The following is an 18505-nucleotide window of genomic DNA, read 5'->3' on the forward strand; positions in this document are numbered from 1 at the left end:
CTTATTTTTTTCTGATTCCAAAACACATATTTTTAGAGCATTTAGAAATATAGAGAATATAAAGAAGATGATGAAAATGGCAGCAATTCACTACCCAGAGGTGGCCATTGTTAATGTTCTGGTATTTATCACAGTGCCTGACTGGCACAAAGGAAGGACTCAGTAAAGATCAGGTTAATGAATGAATTGAACCCTATCTTTTTTTTTATTTGCAAAACATTAAGATTATACCATATGCCACTTTTTAAATTAATAGGCTTTATATTTTTAGAACAGTTTCAGATTTATAGAAAAATTAAGCAGATAGTACAGAGTTCCCCTATTCCTCCTTTCCCCTCCAGTTTCCCTTATTGTTAGCATTTCACATTAGTATTGTACTTCTTTTACACTTAATGAACCAGAACAGATACATTCTTAACTAAAATCCACATTTCATTCAGTTTTCTTTAGTTTTTGCCTAACATTCTTTTACTGTTCCAGGATCCCATCCAGGCTATCTCATTTAGTTTAGGCTCCTTGGGCACCTCTTGCTGTAACAGTTTCCCAGACCTTTCCTGTTTTTGATGACCTTGACAGTTTTGCGGAGTACTGGTGAGGTATATTGTAGAATGCCCCTATATTAAAATTTGTCTGGTCTTTTTCTCATAACTAGACTAGGGTTATGGGTTTTGAGGAAGAAGATCACAGAGGAAAAGTGCCATTTTCGTCCCATCATGTCAAGTGTACATGCTATCAGCATGATTACGACTGTTAATGTTGACTTTGATCACCTGGCTGATATGATGTTTGTCAGATTTCTCTATTGTAAGGTGACTTCTTATTCATCCTTTCCATACTCTTTGGAAGAAAGTTGCTATGTGCACCCCACACTTAAGGAGTGGGAGTTATGCTCCCCCACTTTACAGTGGAGTAGTACATAAATTATTTGAAATTCTTCTGCACTGGAGATTCAGCTCTTGTCTCCCATTTATTTATTTATTTATTTATTTGAGATGGAGTCTAGCTCTGTCACCCAGGCTCGTGTGCAGTGGCGTGATGTCGGCTCACTGCAACCTCTGCCTCCGGGTTCAAACAATTCTCCTGCCTCAGCCTCTCGAGTATCTAGGATCACAGGTAGGCACCAGCACATCCAGTGAATTTTTGTATTTTTAGTAGAGATGGGGTTTCGCCATGTTGGCCAGACTGGTCTCAAACTCCTGACCTCAAGTGATCTGCCTGTCTCAGCTTTCCAAAGTACTGGGATTACAGGTGCAAGCCACTGTGCCCGGCCTCACTTATTTATTTATTCAACCATTTATTGATATAAGTATGGAATCATGCATACTTATTTTATACTTTGGGTTATAATCCAATATTACTTTATTTTGTTGTGGAAATTGTTCCAGTTTTGGCCACTGGGAGCTCTTTCAGTTGGTTCCTGTGCCCCTTTCTTTTTTTTTTTGAAATGGAGTCTTGCTCTGTTGCTCTGTCACCCAGGCTAAAGTGCAGTGGTGTGATCTTGGCTCACTGCAACCTCCACCTCCTGGGTTCAAGCAATTCTTGTGCCTCAGCCTCCCAAGTAGCTGGGATTACAGGTGCCTGCCACCACACCCCACTAATTTTTGTATTTTTAGTAGAGACCAGGTTTCACCATGTTGGCCAAGCTGGTTTCAAACTCCTCACCTCAAGTGATCCGCCCACCTTGGCCTCCCAAAGTGTTAGGATTACAGATGTGAGCCACTACGCCCGACCTCCTGTGCCCCTTTTGACATGTCCCATCAGTGTCTTGTGTCTTGTGTGCTTGTGTGTGTGTGTGTGTGTGTTTTCAGCACTTCCTTACTTTCTGACACTACAAGATCCTTTAGGCTCATCTTATATATTTCCTGCCCCAGTCCTAGAATCAGCCATTGTCTAAGGAGCCTAGGTTCCTTTTATTGAAGATTGGTACTAGAAATCAAGATGTTTGTGCTAGGTATGCTCCTTGTTACTGTGATGTCATTTCTTTTAGGTCCTCTTAGCTGACAAAGCAAGGAAATACAAGTGTATATATTAATAATAACCTGATTTATATGTTTCTATATATAACCAACTGTATCTGTGTAAAGTGAAACATGGGCTCTTACTGATGTCTCCAATTCTAATTCATTACCACATGGATCATTCTAGACTCTTCGCCTTGCTATTCTTTCTACCTTTTCCCCTCCTTTCCACTCCAACAGTTAGAAACCTGGCACCCACCATTCATCAATCTGTTTACTTAATTGTTCAATTACGGTAAACATGTATAGCGGTATAAGAATTGTTAACCCATACACCCATGGCAAACAACTTTAATGACTAGAGTTCAGTATTTATGTTCAGTTCCTTTTGCCTTTAGTCTTGCAAATTCTGCTCATTTCCAAAGCTACTTAGGTCAGCACCTTTTCCCTTTCCCCTTCAGTGAATTTATTTCTTAGATTTGTAATACAGTTAGATTATATTGTTACAGTTTACATTCTTTCTTGAAATCTCCTAACCTCCTAAATGATTTCTTGAAATTTGCAGGCATTAAGGCTCACTCTGTGTTTTAAAGTTCTATAGGTTTCAACAAATGCATGATGTCATGTATCTGCCATTATAGTATCATACGGTATAATTTCACTACCCTAAAAATCCCCTATGCCTCACCTGTTTATCCCTCGCCCACTCCTGAACTCTATCTTTTTCTAGCTTGAGAGTTCATTCCTTTTTTTTTTTTTTTTTTTTTTTTTTTTGAGACAGGATCTTGCTCTATCACCCAGGCTGGAGTGCAGTGGCACAATCTCGGCTCACTGCAACCTACGCCTCCCTGTTCAAACAATTCTCTCACCTCAGCCTCTCTAGTAGCTGGGACTAAAGGTACGCGCCACCATGCCCAGCTAATTTTTTTTTGTATTTTTGGTAGAGACAGGGTTTCACCATGATGTCCAGGCTGGTCTTGAACTCCTGGGCTCAAGTGATTTGCCTGCCTTGGCCTCCCAAAGTGCTGGGATTGTAGGTGTGAGCCACCATACCCAGCTGAGAGTTCTTTTTAATGCTGAATAATATTCCAGGGTATGGAGGTGTCACAGTTTATCTATTCACCTATTGAGGGACATTTTGGTTGCTTCCACTCTTTGGCAATTATGAAAAAATGTGTTATGAACATTCACTTGCAGATTTTTGTGTGGACATAAATTTTTATCTTAATTGGATAAATACTGAAGAGTATGACTGCTGCATCTTATGGTAAGACTATCTTGGTTGCACCACTTGCTAGGTGTGTAACCTGGGAGCAAGTTTCTTTACCCAGAAAATGGAACAGTAGTATCTACCCCATAGGCAGCTCAGCCTATCCTGATATGACATGATCTGATGTATATGTTAGGAAAGATTTTATTTTAAAAAGGTTGATCACTTAGTGGAAAACCCATCAGGTTGATGGGAAGCTTGGTTAAATAGAGAGGTGACCTATCGAGGGAACTTGTTAAGTCTCTTTGCTGTTCAGTAGTGAGTAGTGAAGTACAGCAGTGAAGTTGCTCAGGCACCTGCAGATCACATCCACTGTGAGTAGCACCATCTTCTAAATTGAAGGGCAAATGTATTGTATATTGGTCTACAGTTTCTTTCCTTAGTATCTTAATCATAAAGTTTTGGCATTGGGGAATACTTCTGTTTTACTACAGTTTTGTCACTAGTAGATATAAATACCATTAGATGACATTTTTGCCATTTATCAGGAAACTTTTTAGATTTTTTTAACCTATTAAAGAAATATACAATGAATCAATAGTATTGAAACATCTTTACATTCCCAGTATAAGCTTTACATTAATATTTTAATGTATTACTAAGTTTGATTTACTAGTATTTTATATAGGACTTTTGTCTCTCTACTAACCTTAAACTGATTGCTTTCTGTGCTTTTAGAACTAGGGTTATGCTAGCTTTTACCAGATATTTCAACTTTTCCTCTTTTTATATGCTCTGGGATAGTTTATATAGAATGAGAATTATTTATTACTCAAAGGTTTGAAAGACATGTATAAAACTATCTAAACTTGAACTTAATAAATAAAAAACATTTTGGCAACTTTCTTTCCCCCTGCTTATTAGCTTATTCAGAATTCAGGTTTTTCATTTCTCAATTTAGTTTTAGAAACTTATATTTTTCTCAGCAACTTTTCATTGAGATTTTCAAATTATTTGCCTGGTATTTTATTTTGTTTACATGGCACTTTATTTTTCAAAATACCTTTTTAAAGAGATAAAATGATTCTCATTATCACAAAACTTAAAGTGCTTGAACTCTTACCATTTTTGTAAAGTATTTCATGATCTTTCTAAAAATTTTATTTGTTTTTGCTCCTTTTTACTCTGCCTAATTTTTGTATATTTGTGCTTTCTCTCCTTTTTTCTTGATTGCATTTACTAATGGTTTATCATTTACTGGATTTCCCCCACCTCTGAAAAATTCCAGCTCTTACACTTACATTTATGTAGCATTTATATATTCCTCCCCTGCCTTTTTTTTTTGGAGACAAAGTCTCACTCTGTTGTCCATGCTGGAGTGCAGTGGCATGATCTCAGCTCACTGACGGCTTTATCTCCTGGGCTCAAGCAATCCTCTTGCCTCAGCCTTCAAAGTAGCTGGAACTACAGACATGCGTCATCATGCCTGGCTAATTTTTGTATTTTTCTGTGAAGTTTCATCATGTTGCCCAGGCTGGTCTCAAACCCCTGGGTTCAAGCAATTTGCCTGCCTGGGCCTCCTAAAGTGTTGGGATTACAGGCGTGAGCCACTGCACCTGGCATTTCCCCCCTATTTTTAAGGCTTATGATTTTTACCCACTAAGTCGTACAATGGAACTCTTTTAAAAAAATAAAACCATATGTGAAATCCTGGCATATAAAAGCCAAGCACTTGTGATTAAATCAAAGGAGGGGTGAGGAGAAGGGAATTTCCCACTCTTTTTCTTTCTTATCAGAGGCTTGTGAGTCCAGAGAGCACTGTTAGAAAACCATTGTTCTGATACACTAATTTCTGCTTTTATCTTTATTGTTTCCTTCCTCCTTTTTCCCATAGACTTGTTTTATTGCTCTGTTCTGACTTCTTGAGTTTGGTGTTTATTGCATTTACTTTCGTTCTTTCTTATTTAACATTGAAAATATTCAAGTCTGTGAATTTGTCACTCCATGATGCTGGCCATATCTTATAACATTTTATATAGGCTGTTTTCTCCTAAGTGGTAATTATAATTTTTGAGTTTCTCTTTGACTCACAATATATGTAGGAGTATGTGTTTTTAATGTTTAAGTGTAGAGGGGTTTGTTTACTCTTTTTAATATCAAGTTCTTGTTTAATTTCACTGTGGTAATAAAATAAGATCTTTCTAGGCCAAACACGATGGCTCATGCCTGCAGCACTTTAGGAGCTGAGGCAGGAGGATCTCTTGAGCCCAGGAGTTCAAGACTAGCCTGGGCAACATGGCGAAACCCTATCTCTACAAAAAATTTTTTAAAATTGGTCGGGTGCAGTGGCTCACACCTGTAATCCCAGCACTTTGGGAGGCCAAGGCAGGCGGATCACTTGAGGTCAGGAGTTTAAGACCAGACTGACTAACATGATGAAACCTCGTCTCTACTAAAAATGCAAAAATTAGCCAGGTGTGGTCGTGGGCACCTTTAATCCCAGCTTCTTGGGAGGCTGAGGCAGGAGAATCACTTGAACCTGGGAGGCAGAGGTTGCAGTGAGCCGAGATCACGCCACTGCACTCCAGCCTGGGTGACATAAGTTAGACTCCGTCTCAAAATAAATAAATAAATAAATAAATAAATAAATAAATAAATAAATAAATTAGGGGGACATGAGCCTTTAGTCCCGGCTACTTGGGAGGCTGAGGTGGGTGAATCACTTGAACCCGGGAGGTTGAGGCTGCAGTGAGCCGCAATTGTGCCACTGCACTCCAGCCTGGGTGACAAGGCAAGACCCTGTCTCAAAAAAAAAAGAAAACAAAATTTCTAATTTAAAATTAAGAAATTATTGATATTTCCTGTAATTCAGTGTTTAATCAATATTTATAAATTTTCCATGGTAGTTTGTAAAGTTTGTATGCTGCTTTTTTTGTTTGTTTGTTTTTTTGAGACAGTCTCGCTCTGTCGCCAGGCTGGAGTGCAGTGGCATGATCTTGGCTCACTGCAACCTCCGCCTCTCAGGTTCAAGCGATTCTCCTGCCTCAGCCTCCCATGTAGCTGGGACTATAGATGTGTGCCACTACGCCCGACTAATTTTTGTATTTTTAGTGGAGATGGGGTTTCGTCATGTTGGCGAGGATGGTCTCGATCTCTTGACTTCGTGATCCACCCGCCTTGGTCTCCCAAAGTGCTGGGATTACAGGTGTGAGACACTGGGCCCAGCCTGTATTCTGTTTTTAGGTTACAAAGTTTAGTTCATTTCTTCTTACTTCTGTTATCTTTTCTGTTAATTATATTATTTGAATCCTCTATATCTGCACTGATCATCGTAGTAGCCATTCTCTGTCTGTGGCTATTAAGCATTTGAAATGTAACTAGTCTGAACTGAGATATAAGTGTAAAATGCACACTCGGGGCCGGGCACGGTGGCTCACACCTGTAATCCCAGCACTTTGGGAAGCCGAGACAGGCGGATCACCTGAGGTTAGTTCAAGTCCAGCCTGGTCAACATGGTGAAACCCCCATCTCTACTAAAAATACAAACATTAGCCAGGCATGGTGGCAGGCGCCTGTAATCCCAGCTACTCAGGAGGCTGATAGGAGAATCACTTGAACCCGGGAGGCGGAGGTTGCAGTTAGCCAAGATAGCGCCATTGCACTCCAGCCTGTGTGACAAGAGTGAAACTGTCTCAAAAAAAAAAAAGAAAGAAAGGAAAGGAAGAAAGAAAAAGAAAGAAAGAAAGAGAAAGAAAGAAAGAAAGAAAGAAAGAAAGAAGGGAAAGAAAGAAAGAAAGAAGGGAAAGAAAGAAGGGAAAGAAAGAAAGAGAAAGAAAGAAAGAAAAGAAAACGCACACTGGGTTTTGAGGATGTAATGCCAAAAAAGCAAAATAGCCCAGGAATAATTTTTATATTGGTTACATATTGAAATAATATTTTTGGTTAAATAAAAAATAAATACTATTAAAGTTAATTTCATCCCTCTTTTTAGTACTTTTTAAATGAGGCTACTAGAAAATTTAAAATGAAATGTGTAGCTTCCATTCTGTTTCTGTTGGACACACTCCAAACCATTATTTTTGTCTACTTCATCTATCCGAGACTAGTAGTAACATTAAAATGTTTTTTTTTTTAGTAATTTCTGCTTCTCTCACAGTTTTCGTTGTATGTATTTTAGTGTGTTACTTAGCACATAACAGGTCATATCTATTGTGGATTGTACTTTATGTCAAATGAAATTACCACCTTTGGCCTTTTAATAATAGTTTCTTTAATTCTATTTTGATATGAATTATTGCCATTCTTGCTTTTAAAAAATCATTTTGCCTAGGATGTTTTGTACACCTCTCTTATTTTCAGCTTCGTTTGTTTCGGATATCTTTTAAATAGTAATTAAACTTGTTTAACTTTTTGATACAGTACAAAAATTTTTGCTTTTAATACAGAAGTCTAACTTTTCACAATTGTCATCTTATTTTATGAGTTCCACTTTCATGCTATTTTGCTTTTCTCTTTTATATATTTTATTATATTGAATATTTTAAAAACCTTTAATTCTGCTTTTATTACATTTACACTTCAAAAAATCATAGTTAAACCCATTGTCTTTAATTATCACTGTCAAGGATGAAGTAGTATCCATTGACCCTATGTAAATGTGTAATTTAGTATATATTTTCCTCTCTATTCATTTTCTAACTAGGAATTAGACTATTTTTACATTTTTTACATTGTTTCGCCATACGAATTTTTGTTTTGGTTTTGTTTTTATAGAGTTTCACCCTTCTCGCCCAGGCTGGAGTGCAATGGCGTGATCTTAGCTCACCGCAACCTCCACCTCCTGGGTTCCAACAATTCTCCTGCCTCAGCCACTGGAGTAGCTGGGATTACAGGCAGGTGCCACTACGCCCGGCTAATTTTGTATCTTTAATAGAGATGGGTTTTCTCCATGTTGGTCAGGCTGGTCTCGAACTCTCCCAACCTCAGGTGATCCGCCCACCTCGGCCACCCAAAGTGCTGGGATTACAGGTGTCAGCCACCTCTCTCAGCCAAGAATTATTTTTGGTATTAATATTTTTATAAATTTTAAACCATATAGACCACAGTGATTTCGATTTTTTTTTTTTTTTTTTCTGAGACAGAGTCTCACTCTGTCGCCCAGGCTGGAGTGCAGTGGTGCGATCTCAGCTCACTGCAATCTCTGCCTCCCAGGTTCAAGGGATTCTCCTGCCTCAGCCTCCCAAGTAGCAAGGACTACAGGTGTCCGCCATCATGCCTGGCTAATTTTTTTGTATTTTTAGTAGAGATGGGTTTTTGCCATGTTGGCCAGGCTGGTCTCAAACTCCTGACCTCAAGTAGTCTGCCCGCCTCTGCCTCCCAAAGTGCTGGGATTACAGGCGTTACCCACTGCGCCCGGCTGTGATCTAGATTTAACTTGTTTTGCAGTTTGACATTTATCACCACCTCTTTCTCTTTGTGGATCAGAATATATACTTGAGAAGATTTTCTCCTTCTATGTGGCCAAACCAACATCTTGACTATGCTTAGAATTCTTAGAGCACACCATTTTTCCTTTAAAACTTTGTACACATCTCATCTTCTGATGCTTATTTTGTAGCAAGGCCATTTTGATTTTGTTGTTCTTGTTGCTGTTGTTCTGTAGGTGTCTTATTTTTTCTCTCTGGGTGCTTGAGAGATGTTTTCACTTTCCTTGAAATTTTGAAAGCTCAAAAGGATATGTGTAGGTGTTGTTATTTATACACACACACACACTGACACATATATATATTTTAACTATGATTTTCAAAGTGTAAATGTAATAAAAAATATTCAATATAGTATTTTGAGACAGAGTCTTGCACTGTCACCCAGCTGGAATGCAGTGGGTTAATCACAGCTCTCTGCAACCTTGAACTCCTGGGCTCAATGGATCCTCCTGTCTCAGCCTCCCTAGTAGCTACAGGCATGCACCACCATGTCCAGCTAATTAAAAACTTTTTTTTTTTTGGTAGAGACAGGGTCTTCCTTTTTGCCCAGGCTTGTCTTGAACTCCTGAGCTCAAGCAATTCTCCTACCTTGGCTTCCCAAAATGCTGAGATTACAGGTATTTATTTATTTTTTTAAACAGCTTCATTGAGATATAATTCACACGCTATACAACTCACACATTTAAAGCGTACAACTCAATGGCTTCTAGTATGTTCACAGAATTGTGTAACTATCACCACAGTAAATTTTAGAACATTTTCATTACACCAAAAGAAAACCTGAACCTCTTAGCCTTCACTCTCCAATCCCTCTCCCTGACTTTCTTTCTTTATCTACTTTCTGTCTCTTTAGATCTGCCTATTCTATACATTTCATGTAAATGGAATCATACGATATGTGGTCCTTTGTGACTGGCTCCTTTCACTTAGCATAATGATTTTAAAGATTCATCCATGTTGTAGCATATATCAGCATTTCATTTCCTTTTATTGCTGAATAATATTCCATTGTATGCTACATTTTATCTATCCATTCATCAGTTAACGGACATTTGGGTTGTTTCCACTTTTTAGCTATTAAGAATAATGCTGCTATGCCAGGCGTGGTGTCTCATGCCTGTAATCCCAGCAATTTGGGAAGCCAGGGCGGGCAGCTTGCTTGAGTCTAGGAGTTCAAGACCAGCCTGGGCGATGTGATGAAACCCCATCTCTACTAAAAATACAAAAATTAACCCAGCATGGTGGCATGCACCTGTAGTCCCAGCTACTTGGGGGGCTGAGGCACGAGAATCACTTGAACCCAGGACGCAGAGGTTGCAGTGAGCTGAGATCGCACCACTGCCCTCCAGCCTGGGCAATAGAGCGAGACTCTGTCTCAAAAAAAAAAAAAAAAAAGAATAATGCTGCTATGAACATTTGTGTAAAGTTTTTGTGTGAGCACCTGTTTTCATTTCTTTTGGGTATTTCCTAGTAATATAATTTCTGGATCCTATGATAATTCTCTGTTTAGCCTTTTGAGGAACTGCTAGATTATTTTTCTAAGTGGCTGCACTGTTTTACATTCCTACCAGCAATGTATAAGGTTTCCAATTTTTCTACATTTTCAACAACATTCATTGTTGTTCTTTTTGCCTGTAACCATTCTAGTGGGTGTGAAGTGGTATTTCATGATTTTGATTTGCGTTTCCCTGACGGCTAGTGATATTGAACATCTTTTAATGTGCTTATTGGTCATTTGTATATCTTCTTTAGAGATATGTCTATTCAGTTCCTTTTCTCATTTTTCAGTTGGGCTATTTGTCTTATTATTACTGAAATATAAGAGTTTTAATATATTCTACATACAAGTCTTTCATCAGCCATATGATTTGAAAAAGCTTTCTCTCATTCTGTGGGTTATGCTTTTGCTTTCTTGTTGGCCTTCTTTGAAGCACAATAGCTTTTAAATTTGATGATGCCCTGTTTGTCTATTTTTTTGTTTGGTTGCTTTTTTTTTCTTGGTGTCATAGCTAAGAAACCATTACCTAACCCAAGGACACAAAGACTTACACCTGTCTTTTTCTAAGAGTTTCATAGTTTTAGCTCTTATATTTAGGTCTTTGATCCATTTTTAGTTAATTTTTTTATATGGTGTGAGGTAGGAATCCAGCTTCATTCTTTTGCATGTGTATACTCGGTTGTCTCAGCACCATTTGTTGAAAAAACAACTTTTTCAACATTTAATTGTCTTGGCCCTCTTGCAAAAATTGACCATAAGTGTGAGGGTTTATTTCTGAATTCCCAATTCTATTCCTTTGAACTTTATCTCTGTCCTTATGCCAGTACCATATTTTCCTAATTGCTGTAGTTTTGTAGTAAGTTTTGAAGTCAGAAAGTGTGAGTCCTCCAAATTTGTCTTTCTTTTTCTTTCCTTTTTTCTTTTTTTTTTGAGACAGAGTCTTGCTCTGTCACCTAGGTTGGAGTGCAGTGGCGTGATCTCGGCTCACTGCAACCTCCGCCTCCCGGGTTCAAACAATTTTTCTGCCTCAGCCTCCCAAGTGGCTGGGATTACAGGCACTAGCCACCACCCTCAGCTAATTTTTGTATTTTTAGTAGAGACGGTGTTTCTCCGTGTTGACCAGTCTAGTCTTGAACTCCTGACCTCAGGTGATCCACCCGCCTCAGCCTCCCAAAGTGCTGGGGTTACAAGTGTGAGCCATCACGCCCGGCCATTGTCTCTCTTTTTCAAAATTGTTTCGGCTATCTGGATTCCTTTCATTTCCAAGTTAATTTTAGAATTAGCTTTTCAATTTCTACAAAAAAAGCCAGCTGGGATTTTGATAGGGTACATAAAAGCTTTAGATCAATTTGGGGAGTATTGCCATTTTAATGATATTAAGTCTTCTGATCATGAACATAGAATATGTTCTATTTATTTGTAATTCTTAATTCTTTTACCTGCTTTATTTCTTTTCTTTTTTTTTAATTTTTATTTTTGAGATAAGGTCTTGCTCTGTCACCTACCCTGGAGTGCAGTGATGTGATCTCAGCTCACTGCAGCCTCAACCTCCCTGGGCTCAAGTGAGGCCACCTTAGCCTCCTGAGCAGCTGGGATCACAGATGAGTACCACCATGCCTGGCTAATTTTTGTATTTTTTGTAGAGGCAGGGTTTCATCATGTTGACCAACTCCTGGGCTCAAATGATCTGCCCGCCTTGGCCTCCCAAAGTGCTGAGAATAATCCCAAGCATGGACCACCATGCCCATCCTACATGCTATCTTAAATGGAATTTTATTAATGTCCTTTTTGTTTGTTCATTGCCACTATAAAGAAATACAGTTGATTGGCTGGGCGTGGTGGCTCACACCTGTAATCCCAGCACTTTGGGAGCCCCAGGCGGGTGGATCACCTGAGGTCAGGAGTTTGAGACCAGCCTAGCTAACGAGGAGAAACCCTGTCTCTACTAAAAATACAAAAATTAGCCAGGCGTGGTGGTGTGTGCCAGTAGTCCCAGCTACTCAGGAGGCTGAGGCAAGAGAATCGCTTGAACCCAGGAGCCAGAGGTTGCAGTGAGCCGAGATCGGGCCACTACACTCCAGCTTGGGAGGCAGAGTGAGACTCCGTCTCAAAAAAAAAAGAAAAGAAAAAAGAAATACAGTTGATTTTTGTACATTGATCTTATATCCTGCAAACTTGCTGAACTCTTTTATTAGTTTTAATAGTTTTTTAATAGATTCCTTAGGGTGTTCCATATACAAGATGTCATCTGCAAATAGAAATAGTTTTACTTCTTCCTTTCCAGTTTGAATGCTTTTTATTTCATTTTCTTGCTTAGTTGTCCTGGCTGGCATCACCTGTACAATGTTCAGTATAAGTGGTGAGAACAGACATCCTTATCTTATTCCTGATCTAAGGAACATGGGGAAAGTGTTCGGTCTTTGACCATTTATTTTCTTTTTAATTTTTTTTTTTTTTGAGACAAGAGTCTTGCTCTGTCACCCAGGCTGGAGTGGCGCAGTCATGGCTCACTGCAGCCTCAACCTTCCAGGCTCAAGTGATCCTCCCACTTGAGCCTCTTGAGTAGCTAGGACTACAGACATGCACCACAATGCCCAGCCAATTTTTTAAAAATTATTTTTTGTAGAGATGGGATCTCTCTATATCATCTAAGCTAGTCTCAAAACTCCTGCCCTTAAGTGATCTTCTTGCCTCGGCCTCCCAAAAGGTTGGGATTACAGGCACAAGCCACCATGCCTGGCCAGTCTTTAATCATTAAGTACAATGTTAGCTGTGGGTTTGTGTTAATGCTTTTTATTAGTTTGAGGAAGCTTCCTTCTATTTTTAGTTTGTTGAGAATTTTTATCACGAAGGGCTGTTGAATTTTGTTAAACGCTTCTTCTGTGTCTAGTGAGATGATCATATGGTTTTTTTCCTTTATTCTATTGTTATGATATATTACATAAAATGAATCTTAGATGTCATTTATTTTTGCCTTTTAATTCAGCTTCCCATTTCCTCATTCGTTAGCGTTCAAAGGATCCTAGTGGAACCCATTAAATCACATATGCAATAGATACAATGCAGAGCTTTGATGTTGATGGTGGTCCTTTGTGAAATATTCAATTTCCAGGACTTTGTATCTCATCAAAAGTCCTAGCGATGGCTATTTAGGATTTTTTGTTTGGTGGTTTTTTTTTTGTTTGTTTGTTTCTTTCTTTTTGAGATGGAGTCTTGCTCTGTCTCCAGGCTGTAGTGCAGTGGTGCAATCTCAGCTCACTGCAACCTCCAACTCCCTGGTTCAAGTGATTTTCCTGCCTCTGCCTCCCGAGTAGCTGGGTCTACAGGGGTGTGCCACCATGCCCAGCTAATTTTTGTATTTTTAGAGAGACGGGGGGTTTTACCATGTTGGCCAGGATGGTCTCAATCTCCTGACCTCATGATCCGCCTGCCTCGGCTTCCCAAAGTGCTGAGATTACAGGTGTGAGCCTCTGCGCCCGGCCTGGTGTTGTTAAATGACGTGAATATAAAACAAATTTTTAGGTGTACTTATCCAACTATATAAATTCATAGCAATATTTTGATAGTATATATCAGGGGTCCCCAACCTTTTTGGCACCGGGGACTGGTTTCAAGGAAGACAATTTTTCCATGGACTGGGGGTGGGGGGATGGTTTGGGGATAATTAAAGAGCATTAGATTTATTATGCACTTTATTTCTATTATTATTACATTGTAATATATAATGAAAAAATTATACAACTCACCATAATGTAGAATCAGTGGGAGGCTTGAGCTTGTTTTTCTGCAACTAGATGGTCCCATCTGGGAGTGACAGGAGTTAGTGACAGATCATCAGGCATTAGATTCTCATAAGGAGCACACAACCTAGATCCCTCACATACACAGTTCACAATAGGGTTTGTGCTCCTATAAGGATCTAATGCTGCCACTGATCTGACAGGATCTGGAGCTCAGGTGGTAATGCAAGTGATGGGGACCAGCTGTAAATACAGATGAAGCTTCACTTGCTCACCTGCTGCTCACCTCCTGCCATGTGGCCCTTTATTTAGAATTTCATAATTATCAGATCACTGAGGAAATAAGGTTCCTGTGTGTGGCCCAGGAGTTGGGGACCCCTGATATATATGATACGGTTTCATATTACATGCACAATTTTTGGAGGTGGAAAATTTTAACTATATTATTTATACGCTTTTGGGGGATGACAAACCTTTCGTGCAGAATAAAATGTGTAGCCAGTGTTTCTGGCAGTTGTAATCATTATCAATGTATTTTGTCTTTGAAAATTTGTAGAACCACCCCCCTGCAATTTCTTCCTTCAACATAACATGATTTGTTTCATATTATGTATTTCCATCATGTCCCTATTTTATAATATATGTTCACATTAATTGCAGTTCCCTTCTCTTGGAGATATTTGTCTTTCTCATGTGGGTTCCTTCACTTGGTTTATTGTCATTTTCATTGATGATGCATCTGCTAATTAATATTTCTTTGAATGCCTGCCCTTTTGTTCTTGATTTTTGCAGTTCAGCTCTATTTTTTATTTCAGCTCTATTTATTGGTATTTCTTTCTAGCTTCTGTTGGCCTGTGACCTTCTGTGACTTATTTATAATATTTACATGTTTATGAAATTGACAGTCCAGGCCGGGCGCGGTGGCTCACGCCTGTAATCCCAGCAGTTTGGGAGGCCGAGGCAGGCTGATTGTCTGAGCTCAGGAGTTCGAAACCAGCCTAGGCAACGTGATGAAAACCCGTCTCTACTAAAATACGAAAAATTAACTGGGCTTGGCGGCGTGCGCCTGTAGTCCCAGCTACTCAGGAGGCTGAGGCAGGAGAATCGCTTGAACTTGGGAGGTGAAGGTTGCAGTGAGCCAAGATGACGCCACTGCACTCCAACCTGGGCAACAGAGTGAGACTCCGTCCCCCTCCCCAAAAAAAGAAAGAAATTTACAGTCCATTCTCTGCCATCAATAATAATTAATATGTAAATGTCTACTTAAAATGATTTAGAAAATAGTTATTTCTTATGGCTAATATATGTGATAGTTTTCTAAATTCATAGCAAGGTCTTGGATTATTAGAACATGTTACCTACAGGTATATATAAAATTTTAGTTATTATTTATTCTGGTAACATATACAAAATATAAATTTTACTATCTTAACTATTATAAAGTATACAGTTATGTGGCATTAAGCACATTCACATTGTGCCACAACTATAAAGTTTTTAAAAAGAAAACAATACCCATTTCTTAATCCTTCTGATTATCCTTTCTCCCTTAGTACATCTTTTCTGTTTTATCAACTTTCCTTTTCTTTTAGATGCTGAAGAGTTTCTAGCAGAAGGTTTGCAGAATGAGAACCTCAGCGCTGTTGCAAGGGATCACAGAGACCATATTCTACGGGGCTTTCAGCAAATCAAAGCCAGGTTTGTATAAACTGGTTCCATTAATCTTCTTCATAAGCTTTAAAACAATTTATATCAGTAAAATAAAGTCACAAGGTAAGACATACCTATCATAGTTCTTTATACTTGGCAGAAACTTAATAAATATTTACTGAATTGAATTGGAGGCAGGCAAGCATAGTTAGTGTAGTTTACCAAAATAAAAATGTTTTGATAATTATGTATGTATCTTGAGGTAATTATTCTGCTTTTAGCTTTGGATTTTTATGTTAGCCTTTATTGACCACTTTTGCATTTAACTAAAAAGATGGTGAAAGCTAAACATTTATGCTTGTCCAAATTATTAACGAGAAAGTGTTAGGCAGTATGAGATAATGTTCATTATGATTTTTGGTACTGATTTTACTTCCACATCTCCTTACCTCATAGAAAACTTAAATGAGACTTATCAAGTTGATTCTTTGACCATATTGGGATGTTTTATTCCTGGACTGGGTTGAAATATTATGTTCATTTTTTAAAAATAAGAGGCCCTGACGTAATTTGTGCATTTTAGAATGTGAGCATCTGACAGATGCAAACACTTGCTTGGGGAAAAAATAAAAATTTTCCTTTATATATATTTTCTGACCACCTATTGCTTGAAATGGGTAACTGAATGAGAGCAAGGGATAAGTGAGTGTTCCTTTAGCCTTTTCAAACCTGGTGGCAATGTGATTTAGAATGTTTAAACTGAATATTCTTAGAAAAGGAAGAACATCTGCAGGGTTATGGTTGGGATTTAATTTGCGTGGCTGACCGTTCTTAATATCTGCTCTAAAAACCTCATTGAAACTCCATAGAAGCAGAGAAGTTTATCCTTCGGAAGGGCACAGCCAAAATCTATTCCATTCAGGAATGTGAGAGAACCTCATGAGATGCCCTGCTGGATCTTAATCGATCTTTCCTGTTGGCTAATTAAGCATCACTTTTACTCAGCAACTGGGGACTGTATAATTATCAGCCTGGGTTGCCCTGAATAATTGAAACAAACAGAATGCAGAAGATGGGAATTTTTTGCAAAAGTGGGAATATCTATAATTTTTGGTAGGTTGAAAGAGTGTTTAAAACAAAGTTCTCCATAATGTTATTTTATTAATAGATAAGTTTAGGCTTAGTTACGTACCTGGAGACTTAGTAACCTATAGATTTTTTTTTACTTTCACAAGTTTGCCTTTGTATTTTATGATTACTCTAAGGGTGGCATGCGGAATAAGGGTGGAATTATTTTAAATTGGAAGAGGAATGCCCTAAATATAATGGTGTATTTGGCGATTCTGTTGGTATAAATCTCTGATAAGGAATGCAAAAACACTTTTACTGCAGCTGTGGGTACAAATACACAACGAAGAGGAATTCTTTCCTGTATTTGTACCACAGCATTGAGAAAGAACTAAATTTCAATCTTAAGTTGGTAATAAAAGGCAAATTACGGTAACCCATTACTGTCAGCTGCATATTATTATACTTCTTAATCCTCTTTTAAAATACATACACACATGCACACACGTGCATGAACACACACACATGTTGAATTTGTCATGGGGTAGAGTCAGTTTCTTGTTCTCAAATTCTTGTTCTCAAAGAACTTTCTGTGTGGTTTGTGGGGTAGACATTCAGGAAATCATCAGCAGGAACTTTAGGAAATATCTGCATTGTTGATGGGAGCTTTCTGTTCATTGACTTGTTGCAAGAAAGATGACACTTTATTTAGAATTTCATAATTATCAGATCACTGAGGAAATGAGGAGCCAGAAATTAGATACTGTACAAGAAAATGGAAAAACGAGGCTTTCCTTTGGCAAGCTGTTTGAAATTGCCTTACATCCACCCATTCAATCATCATTCTGTTAATGTAACCCTTGTTTTCCTGAATCCTCTTCTTCAGCCATATCACCTCTATTGTGCCATTTATGGCTGCCACATTTATTTATGTTGTGTGGCAGTTATATGTCCCCCAAAAAGCTTGGCATAAAAAGAAATTTAGAAGTCATCAAACTTAAGAGTTAAACATATATGGCAGGCTAAATGCAGTGGCTTACTCCTATAATCCCAGCACTTTGGGAGGCTGAGGCCAGAAGATCGCTTGAGGCCAGGAGTTTGAGACCAGCCTGGGCAACATAACAAAACTCTCTCTCTACAAAAAATAAAAAGTTAGCCAGGTGTGGTGGTATATGCCTGTGGTCCCAGCCACTTGGGAGGCTGAGGTAGGAGGATCACTTGAGCCTAGCAGGTTGAGGCTGCAGTGGGCCATGATCATTACACTGCACTTCAGCCTGGGCAACCAAGTAAGACTCTGTCTCAAAAAAAAAAAGTAAAAAATAAACATTTGGCAAATACATGAACCATACAGTAACACAAAAATAATTAAAATTAATGAAGATCATTTAAAAGGTTTTCTTTTTAGTCATTTGTTTGTTTGTTTGTTTTTTGCTTTTTTAGACAGAGTCTCACTCTGTAGCCCAGGCTGCAGTGCAGTGGCACAATCACAGCTCGCTGCAGCCTCGGCCTCCTGGGCTCAAGCGATCCCCTGACCTCAGGCTCCTGAGTAGCTGCACATCACCATGCCTGGCTAATTTTTTACTTTTTGTAGAGACAGGGTGTCACTATGTTGCCCAGGCTGGTCTGGAACTCTTGGACTCAAGCAGTTCTCCTGTCTTGGCTTCCCAAAATGCTGAGATTACAGGCCTGAGTCTCTGTGCCTGGCCTATTTTTAGTCAGATTAAAACAATAATATTTTAGGAGTTTGGTAAATTTGGGGGGGTGGTAACCTATCTAAAACTATAATTTAGCACTTCAAGCCTTATTTGGAAGGTAGATAAATCTCTAGCAAGATAATCTGGAAAAGCCACTACTAGATAAATGTAAATTATATATTTACACACACACATATATAT

The 18505-nt window shown here is 38.6% G+C and overlaps 1 protein-coding gene across 2 annotated transcripts in view; it reads left to right on the plus strand.

The window, feature by feature from the left end:
- The window catches only part of SKAP1 (src kinase associated phosphoprotein 1), a 310267-nt gene that overhangs the window by 17456 nt on the left and 274306 nt on the right, over positions 1–18505 (plus strand). For both annotated transcript variants that reach the window (XM_024235008.3, XM_024235009.3), the window contains exon 2: positions 15485–15590. In XM_024235008.3, coding sequence (XP_024090776.1) covers positions 15485–15590 — 106 coding nt within the window. The remainder of the gene's footprint in view (positions 1–15484; positions 15591–18505) is intronic.

The sequence above is a fragment of the Pongo abelii genome, chromosome 19, assembly GCF_028885655.2.
Source record: "Pongo abelii isolate AG06213 chromosome 19, NHGRI_mPonAbe1-v2.0_pri, whole genome shotgun sequence".
In the NCBI taxonomy this organism is placed as follows: Eukaryota; Metazoa; Chordata; class Mammalia; order Primates; family Hominidae; genus Pongo; species Pongo abelii.